Source organism: Mytilus trossulus, chromosome 8 (assembly GCF_036588685.1).
Source record: "Mytilus trossulus isolate FHL-02 chromosome 8, PNRI_Mtr1.1.1.hap1, whole genome shotgun sequence".
Taxonomy (NCBI): domain Eukaryota; kingdom Metazoa; phylum Mollusca; class Bivalvia; order Mytilida; family Mytilidae; genus Mytilus; species Mytilus trossulus.
This window is the reverse complement of record NC_086380.1, coordinates 18130328-18141389: the sequence shown is the minus strand read 5'-3', so window position 1 is coordinate 18141389 and position 11062 is coordinate 18130328. Positions and strand designations below refer to the sequence as shown.

Sequence of the window (11062 nt, the reverse complement as noted above, 5' to 3'; positions counted from 1 at the left end):
GTACTTTGTACTTGCCAAAACAAGTCCATTGCATTTCATTTTGTTTTGGTACATATTCAACCAGTCTTTGTTTTAAACATGAGACGGACATAAAGATGTACATGATTCTTTAAATTGGCGTAGAGTTTGAAATTATTATATACCATTAAATAAGGATCTTATATTAATAAGAGAGATCCAAATGTAGAAAAAACGATATAATATTACATTTTTTTTATATATATTCCACGGAAGCCTTTTTGGGCCATGCTAGTCTACTTTTTACAATTGGTTAAAATCATACATTTTATATATCAAATTATTAGTTTGATATAACATATTATTAATTTGATATAACACATAATCAATTTGATAACAAATTATCAATTTGATAACAAATTATCAATTTGATAACAAATTATCAATTTGATATAACAAATTATCAATTTGATATAACAAATTATCAATTTGAGATAAAACAAAGTATCAATTTGATATTACAAATCATCAATTTGATATAACAAATTATCAATTTGATATAACAAATTATCAATTTGATATAACAAATTATCAATTTTATATAACAAATTATAATTTTGATATAACAGATTTTCGATTTTGCTATAATCCATTTTGATATCAAAGTCATAAGAAACCTCAAATTTAAAAAAAAATGCATATGTTTTTAATAACTAAATGGATAGTTTTCATTATACAACTAATGTACAAATTGTTTTTTTCTGAGGAAAATTCTTTACTTTGTCCACATTTCGAAGAAGTTTATTTATTTTTGATTGCTTCGATCCAGGAATTAATTCGCCGACATATTCCGTATTCATAGTGACCTGAGCGTAACCCTCTTCGTAAAAATCCGGTGATCGCAACACGCATGGATCTGTCATTAAATAAACAATTATTAATTCTGATTGTAGATGTTAAACATGTGCCCAATACCCATGCTTTTTGGTATTTGTTTCCTATAAGGTGACAATCGTTAAACTTCGGCTTCAAAACACGGCATTTAATGAGCAGGCATTTTTGTTAAATCATAGCAGACAGAGAGAAACAAATGACGATTAAAAGATATATTTGCGTAAATGAGAAATTTGTGCACAGAGACTTAAGTTTATGATATATACATGCATTGGTTCAAGAATTGGATAAACATTTTTTTTCACCACTCACTCGTTTCATATGACTTTAAAGATTATCAATTTGATATAAATCATTATAATTATTTGATATAACAATTTATGAATTTGATATACCAAAAAAGCTAATTTGATATGTCAAATTACTTTTGCATGAACTAGGTTATCCACCTTCTCTTTTTGGCATATGAAATATATAAGTGAAACGTTTAAACTGTTTAGAGATATAGACCTTAATGTTTTTGCATTGCTCATGATCTGAAATTCTTCTTCTATATAAACAACGTTATTAATGTGCTCAGAATATACTCGTGTGGTCTTTTTTTAAACAGAAATTGAAAGTTCACAATCATTCAACATCAAACGCATGGTTCTTTATTTTTTAATTAACATGATTAAAACAATTCAAAATAAAAAATATATGTTGAAACAAATTTATTTATGACAAATGCAGTGATGAATTAAAGGATGTTAAATAAATCCTTTCATATATATAGGAATATGTGGTATGAGTGCCAATAAGGCACCTCTCCTTTCAAGTATATCCAATCGGAATAGAGATATAGGAGACAACAGATACAGTTGAGCATGCCTATTATGGTGACTTACATCTAGAAATTGACAATTAGACTCAATTGAAAACAAATATTTACGACAAATGAGCTGATTTCAGCTTCCCAAATATGAACTATCCATTTTCATGTACTTGTAGCAACATTCCAGAAGCGCCTGCATACGGAGTATATATCTCCGAATTGAAAAGAAATTCATGGGCTTGTATTTCCTATCATGATTGACTTGTTAAATGGTTGCTGCTAACAAGGAAACTATTGAAATACGAAATATTGTCTTCAGCGGGCGACCACTACAGTTAGCCCTAAGAAATATCTTGCATCATTTTGGCATACTTAGTTCACAAATTTGAACTGGCTTCGAAGAATTTATTCATCTTCAATGTAACAACTAATATAAATGAAGTAATCGTATTGGACAGCTACGAGTTCTTCTTATATTGACAAAAAAGTTATAAATTAGTTTGTTTCTTGTCTTATTACACACAATTGTATCTTGGCCAGTTTTCTTATAACTTATTCCTTGTAATTATTTTTTATTACTCTTTGAAATGAAAGACTTCACTCCTCTTGGTAAAGGGGGCGTGTTTGTTTGAGTTTTTTCATACTTCATACAAGAGGAAAGATATTCAATGAAACATGAGTCAATTTTAACATTTGATTTTGTTAAAAAAAAAATAATAGTACAAATACTTATAAATTTGATTAAGAGAGATTACTACCTTCAATTTCATGGAAGCCCAAATCACGACAATTAAAAATTGAGTATTGATTATTTTTTGTATAATAAAATAAATGTAGGCGAGGCATGATTGCAACTGCAACCCACCCGAGACATATTTTTGAAGACATTAGTATCTATAGGTTAGATGTTTGTTTATAATACTCTATCGTGTTATTACGAACTGATTTGATGGTTAACACTAGATTTGTAACAATTAGAAAATTAAAATAAAAATTGATTTGTGTAGATTAGTTGATCAGTCGGGGAAAAAAACATGAATTCTATTGTAATATATTAGATACAATATGGATTAACGAATGATGCAAAGCCAGTTTGCATATTTAAATAAATTATAAAACGATATGCAATTGTGTCCAAAAAAATATTTTGAAATTAATCTAATTAATAATTTAGTTCCTTTGCAAATATTTCTGTGATATTTCATTATACATTATTCCTATTTTGAATTAGTATACATAATTTGTCACCATTTTGTATCTTAATTATCTGTTTCAATGTTTATAGTTATCAAAGATTCCAAGCTTATAATTTAGTACGCCAGACGCATTTTTCGTCTACATAAGACTTATCAGAGCCGCTCATATCAAAATATTTATATAGCCAATTAATTACAAAGTTGAAGAGCATTGAGGATTAAAAATTCAAAACATGTGACAAATACGACTAAGGTAATTTATGCATGGGATAAGAAAATCCTTAGTTTTGAAAAAGGAAATATCAAAATTACCACATTATTGATATTCATATCAACACCGAAGTGTTGACTACTGGGCTGGTGAAACCCTCGGGGACGAAACGTCTACCAACAGAGGCATCGATAGTGCTGTAAATAGTTATCATGAAACAGCATAGTCACTTACATTGAATGATCAGTTTCGTGTGATTTTGTCACCAGAAGGCAAACAATACAGCTAGTCAAAATAAACATATTTGAATTTTTGAGATACTAATGCTTTTCTACCTCGAGAAAAGATTACCTTAATTGTATTTGGCAAAACGTTTAGGAATTTTTGGTCCTCAATGATCCTAAATGTTTACTTAATTTGGCTTTTTTTTTAATTTGTCTGATTTGAGCGTCACCGATAAATCTTTTGAAGATGAAATGCGCGTCTGGTGTAATGCTGATTTCAGTCCTGTTATCTATGATGAGTTTTTTTTATAATTAACTCGAATTTTGCATATGGTCATTTGAAATGGCGATTCTTCTGAAATATGATAACTATTCCAAATGTAGTGTGCGTATGGGGACAGACATTTGAGAGGTCAGAACATAGGTCAAGCATGTTAATTTGACCTACCGAATTAGACTATTAACCGGATTTGTAATCACATAAGCAACACGACGGGTGCCGCATGTGGAGCAGGATCTGCTTACCCTTCCGGAGCACCTGAGATCACCCCTAGTTTTTGGTGGGGTTCGTGTTGTTTATTCTTTAGTTTTCTATGTTGTGTCATGTGTACTATTGTTTTTCTGTTTGTCTTTTTCATTTTTAGCCATGGCGTTGTCAGTTTGTTTTAGATTTACGAGTTTGACTGTCCCTTTGGTGTCTTTCGTCCCTCTTTTATCCTTTCTAGATAAGAAAAAGTCAGGAATATAACAGAAGGTTTCCATATAGGTTTTTGATGTACTTGAGCTTGAACTTTTGTCATTTGATAAAAGATTGTCCGATTTGAATTTAAATTATTATTTTTTTTTTATTTCACTTTTTATTGTTATATGACACACAATTGTATCTTAGGGTTGATTGAGTATCTTCATTACTGTTTCGTTAAGGAGATTTTACTGTATTCAATGACGAATTATTCTAAATGGTTACATAATTTCTCTCTGAATGTAGCTGTTCTGGAGATACATGTCTAGATATGCTCATCTTATGGTCGTCACATTCATGTCCAATGGGATGAAAATTGGGAAATCGTTCGATAGGTTTACAACTGGAAAGACATGTACAATATTTTCCAATTAGAAAGTAAAACAAGTAAAAATAAAAATATACACAGGATCGATCTGTTTTTGTGAAATATGCAAAACACACGGAACACCAAACACAGATATATGACGCAAACAATAGTATGCTTAAAAATAAGATCACTACTTGAGAATGTTGAGAACTTAAATATAAACAACAAAAATATCATCTAAGATTAATATTGATGATTAAACAGAACATTGATCATTGGTGCAGTGTGCATATTCAGTTCTCATTAAAAGTAAAATCATCATCGCTTTTCAAAACAACATTATTTAACAATTTATTAAACAAATTAATTGGTCTCAAAAGTTGCGGTGTCATTTTCTGATTGTCATCAACGTTGGATGTCAGTCAGATGACGTGCCTAGAATAGAAACAATCATGTACCTTAATTGTATGCACTTGGTCTGGCGAATCTGTTCGACATGTTATAGAAAATATGGTTACGTTGATAACAAATGCAAAAATGAACAATACAATGAATATACAAATAAAATCTCAAAAGTAATAACCATCCTTTGCTAACTTGTCATTTCTCGGTCAGGAAAGACCAAACAAATGTTAAACGAAACACATTGTAAAGTTGTAATTATCTGCAAACGTACTGGTTCTCATACGCTTGAATACTTTTAAATGTAAAAGATAAACCAAATGGTGAGGTAAAAAGTTAAAGCATTGTTAACCCTTTTATACACCAATAAAACCTTGAGCTCAGACACAACCTCTTCTTCTGTTATTCAATTTAAAAGCCGTCATAGTCAGCACAAAAACACAGACACATCAAATTTTCTCAGTTAATAATAATGTTCGTCTATTAAGAATGAAGTCAAATGCACGTCTTAATGTAAGTCTGATATGCCTTGTCTTTTAATAACGTCTACTATCTTCTTACGCTATCATCAAAGACTAACTCTTAATAAAATAAGTTAGATCTACGTATACAATAAACCTGGTAAGCATTTCATGTGAAACATTATAAATTACCTCTTGGCCTCTTGTAATAACAATTGTAGTGGTTCAAATGAAACTGTAATTTCAAACCTCAATATCCTCTTATTGAAGAAAAAACAAGAACGTAAAGGTATTTTGTTAGAACTAATTATCTAAGAATGCACATTGCCAAATGCTGTAATTTGTTTTAAAAGATATCGAAACATACAATTACATTTCATATTTTAGTTGCAATTTTAGCGAATCGCTTTATTTGACAGACGAATAGTAATATCCACTTAAAATATTCAAAAACATCTTAATGAAGGAGAGTATAACAACGTAAAGGTAATTTGTAAGATGCCATTATATATCATACACATTGCTAAAATATGTAACTTGTTTTGAAAATTTTGGAAACATACAATTAGATTTCATATTCTAGTGGCAATTAAGACGAATCTTTTTGATGGTCGGATGGATAGTAGTCTTTATTAAAAATATCTTTAGCAAAAAGAAGAAAGTAATTCTTTAAACTATAAAATTGATAAACAAACAAGAACACATCTTTTTTTTTTAAATTTGAAACGGTTTGAATCTAAATGTTTCTTGATGCGCAGGTAGGAAGAATAAACAATGCCAACTTATTTGATTGCTCTCCGAACTTTCTTCCAAAAATCCTCCTCTTCTGTCAAACCACCTGACCATCGTATATATGTTGATATTGTTAAAAGTGTATGTAAAGACTTTGGCATATCTTCAGGTGATACGGTCTCTAACATTATAATCAAAAGCGAGTCTGCACGCTTTAAAAACTTTTTATGAGCAAGTCGCATTTCAAACAGACACCAATCACTCTTTATCATAGCTCGTGACAGAATAAGTATAACTTTTTTACTTCGGGCAATTCCGTTTGCAATATTGTCAATAATTAATTTTCCTCCGTCAAAATCGCGGTGATGAATACACAGTTTACGGTCATTTATTTCGACCATTTTGACAAGTTTGTCCTTCACCCAATCTTGGTCGTCTTCGCAATAAACAACAAATCCCGAATATAAGATATTTGACACATCATCCATGCCTTCGTAACCTTTTCGTCGCACATGACAGAGGTATATTGCATGACGTATGTGCCATCGACCTTTATACACCAAACTTGCAAGCAAGACTACAAAAATACCTATTGTTGATAACACTGTAAATGCTACAAGAAGTTCGTTTATACTTTCACATTCTCTGTCTGAAGGAAAGTAGCTTTTTAACAATGAACCATGTAACTCGATAGGTGTGCTGCATAAATAATCCTCAGGGTATTGCTTAAATTTTTCTGACTTTTCTTCTATCCACTTCCGTAGCCAAAATAGTTTACAAGTGCATGAAAAAGGATTATTAGCTAGATATATACTTTTCAGATTTCTTCTTAAGTCCGTTGGAAACAACGATTCTTTGAATACTGTGATGTAGTTCATATCAAGTCTTAGTACTTCGATGGATGATACATTCTGGAACGACGTGTTACCTTTCCACGTCTTAATATGATTTTGTGACAAGTCAAGGTATCTTAATTTCGGAAGTCTGAAAATCAAATTCTCCGGTATTGTTGTCAATGCACAATGTCTTATAGTCAAATTTAGCAGATTTTTCAAAGGAATAAGCATTCTGAACAATATATCATTAGTCACATTAAACTTGTTCTCACTTAAATCCAAAACTTCTAATTGTGGTAAATGGTTAAAAATTTCATCTGGATTGAAGTGGAAACGATCCGCACTCACGGAAATAAATGGAAAATAGTTCGCTGAAAAGTTTAAACTTTGTATAGTATTACTTCTGAATGCCAAGCTCTCAATTTTATATAAACGTCCGCCAGTATTACCTATACTCAATGTCCTCAATGAAGGCAAGTTATAAAAAGTATTGTTCAGGATACGCTTCACCGGATTCCTTCCTATTTTAAGCGTATGAAGATTGTCAAGGCATGAGAAACGGTTTTCAAAATATATAATGAAATTAGATTTGATTTGTAAAATTTCAAGATTCGGAAAAAAACAATTATTTGGTGCCCCGAACATATTCGCTTTAAGTTCGATGTAGTTGTAATCTAACAAAAGTGTTTTAAGCTTAGGAGCATGATCAGCGATAAATGTCTGTATACTGTTGAACTTCACGCTTAAATGTTCTAATTCTGGAAGATGGCGATTCAGTGAAGTAAAATTCAATATCTGTAACGAATTACCTTCAGATATAAAGGTTTTTATTTTGAACTTAGGTACCGATAAGGCCCGATATATAGTTGACAGATCTTTGCGCCAATAAAAAGAATTAAGTATAACAGTATGAAGATATGCGGACCGTATTCCCCTTAGTGTGTTAGCTACTTGGTATATTGTCAAGTGTTTGTTTCCGCTCAGATCTATTTTTTCCAAAAAAGGCAGTTTGGAAAGAGCATCTTTTGAGATCGTTTGAACACGGTTGTAACGTAGGACAAGCACAGTTAACTTTGACATTGTTAAATTTGACATTGTGTTGTGATTTATGACGGGAAGATAATTTACAGAAAATATTAGCACTTTAGTGTCTTTTGGTAGTTTCGGTATATATTGCAGCTCTCTGTGATTGTGGCATGTAACAATAGTTCTGCTGCATTTACACGGCTGAGGACAACCGTTCACATGGACACTATGCTTCAACAAAAATAGTATTACTCCATAAATGATAGTCGACATACTGGTATATTAATCCTTCTCTAAAACTCTATCTGAAAAACAAATGTACGTTTTCGGCATGATAGTAAACAGTCTGCCAATATTATTTCGAAAAATTTACAGGCAACGCATTTTAAGTAGGAGCAGTAGTAGTTACAATAACTTTCGGACTCTAACATACAGTACCATAAATACAGATAACTATAGGGGCAATCTCAACACATAGTGTTGACGCTATACTACATAGTAATCTTAGAATAAACTCGTTTCAGAGTCTGTGTAATTAAATGGGTAGATCGGACGCATCTTTTTTTTTGGGGGGGGGGGGGGGGACTTCGCCACATCCGTATGTTAGAAACAATAATCATATTGATTGGTTCTGTAAAAAGAACACGTTTTATCGTCAACACCTTTGAATAAACTCTCTCTCGGGTTCAAGTTAAATAATCCTTATTGGGGTTTTAAAATGCAAAAACTGCTAATAGAATAACAATGCTGACCTGGCCAGTCCTTTTTTTTTGTTTTTATTATGTTGTTTTTTTCTAATGCTTGTTTCGTGTTGATTTTTTATGTTGTTTTGTTGGGTTTTTTGTGGCTTTGTTTTAGTCATTTTTCGTCTGCAAGTATTGTTAAAAAGTATATAATAAATAAAAAAAGATCCTAAAGAGAACCACACTATATATTTCAAAAGATCTATGAAATTGTAGCGAAGCAGTTCGATTAATCGAAGCATTCTTGAATATAAGGTTAAAAAAATCAGTAAACAAAATTTAATGTCCAATGGGAGTATTTTTGTCAATATAAAAATAAGAAGATATGGAATGGTTGACAATATAAGATCTCGCTACTAGAGACAAACTGACGTAGAAAGTAACTACAAATCACATTACGGTTTTCAACAATGAACAAAACTAATACCACATAGCAAGCTATATAAGGTCTCGAAAAAACCATTTCAAACAATTTAACAAGTGAATTAAATATTTACAAAAGAAAAAGAAATATTATATACAGTATCTTTGTTTTAATAAATTGTTACTTGGATGGAGAGCTGTCTTAATGGCACTCATATCACATTTTTCTTGACAATTAATTGAACGATTTTCATCCCCGCCAACCCCCTGAAATCGTCCCGCCTTTGAATGACATATTCTGCTGCTCTATGATGACAACATCATCTACCGAGAATATATTGATTACTGGAAGGGAATGAAATATTCGGGTTACGGTCAAAACGTGATGTCCAAGAACGCAAATTGCGGTATTTCACACTTTGATTAGAAATCCGAAGATTTTTTAATTAATGCAACAATTTGTGTAACGAAATTTGGACTGTGAATAATATCCAAATTCACGAATCGTGGTACATATTAGTACAAAAACATGACTGAATTATAGAAATTGACACAAGCACAAAAATGTTATGACCGTATATCAAGTTTAAAAAAAGTCGACAAACATACGCATTTTAGCCATACGATTTACCACTGGCTTTCGTTTTTTGTTGACCATCAGCAAAAAAAACTTTGTCCCAATACCCTTGCTTCATTAAATAAATAAACAACAACGCGTTATTTGTTAAGTTCATGTTTTACATTGTAGTTATATTTGCATCTTGCATAAGCACCAACCCTATTATTTTTAACACGGTTTGAGGTTTCATTCTGTACATTGGACCTTAAGTTATATTAATACTTGTGCTGCATACCAATTCATTTGCTTCATTTTATGGGCTCTACAAATCATCGCTTAGAAAGCCGATACTTTTGGTGTAGGTAATCTAACTGAAGAGAGCATCTCTTCAACTTTGTACTTGTTTAGCTTTACATCTATTTTGATAATAGCGTCACTGATGAGTCTTATGTAGTCGAAACGCGCGTCTGGCGTATTAAATCATAATCCTAGTACCTCTGATAACTATATATTCTTTTCATTTTTGCTGTTTATTTGGAGGCTAACTTGCTAGGAATCGCCATTAACGGTATATGCATATTGATCTCCTTGACCAGTGATACAATGTACGTTCTGACTAACTGAAACTGGTTTTCTTAAAAAAAATCACTGCCTACAGAAAAACACAAAACGATCTCTAGCAGCTATGTACACGAAGAAAACAAATGTTTTCAATTTCAAATGGTTAAATAAAACTAATACGTAAACAACAATATATATCAGATGTACACCAATACGGAAACGATATAGATATAGGAAGAGTTGGTATGAGTCAAATCTTCATTCAAGTCACAATTTATAAAGAAAACCATTATAGGTCATGGTACAGTCTACAACACAGAGCCCTGGCTCCAACTGAACAGAAATCTATAAAAGGGTAAAAAAAGTACTAGTGTAAATCCATTCAAACGGGAAAACCATCAATATAATCTATATAAAAACACGAGCAACGAGAAACACTAATGAAACACATCAACAAACGACAAATATTGAACAACAGATTTCTGACTTAGAACAGGTGCAAACAATTACAGCGGGATTAAGCTTCATGTTGAAACTATAGGGGTTTTGTTCTTTTAGACATGCTGTATTATCTTATATTTCAGAACCTTGCAAATAGCACTATATGTTTTGAACATAGGAAAAAAATTGTTTGGTGCTCATCACCGAATAATAAAACGTTATATCTCCTGCCACGAAAAAAAACTTCGCGTTAAAAAGCATCAAACACCCTTAACTAAATAAAAATTATATCCCGAACATCAACCCGTCCATTCCGTGAAATACTTTTCGTATGCATGCATGTAATTTATATATTACTTCCGCGTTATTAAGTGATCACCCCTTTAGCTCGCCTGCATAATATGTCGTTGTATATTTGTTTTCGGACCAAACAGTAGTATTGGTCATCAGTATTGGTTCTACAGAACCACGACATACATAAAATTACTTTTATAAAAAAATATAATTTGATTAATAACATAAAACGACAAACAAGTTTAAAACTAAATTTACACTCACTTTTGTCGTGTCCTCCAGTTGCCTTTTGAAT

The 11062-nt window shown here is 31.5% G+C and overlaps 1 protein-coding gene across 1 annotated transcript; it reads right to left on the bottom strand.

Annotated features, from left to right (window-relative positions):
* Window positions 1–5663: 5663 nt before the first annotated feature.
* LOC134680649 (toll-like receptor 4) lies at window positions 5664–11062 on the bottom strand. Its single transcript, XM_063539776.1, has 2 exons — window positions 11032–11062; window positions 5664–8111 (listed from the first exon to the last, which is right to left on the bottom strand). The coding sequence occupies exon 2, from the start codon at window positions 8077–8079 to the stop codon at window positions 5995–5997; it is 2085 nt and encodes a 694-aa protein (XP_063395846.1). The 5' UTR covers window positions 8080–8111; window positions 11032–11062; the 3' UTR covers window positions 5664–5994.

Bases quoted from the DNA above. Each gene is read 5' to 3' on its own strand.
- LOC134680649 (XM_063539776.1), bottom strand. From the start codon at position 8,079: ATGTCGACTATCATTTATGGAGTAATACTATTTTTGTTGAAGCATAGT.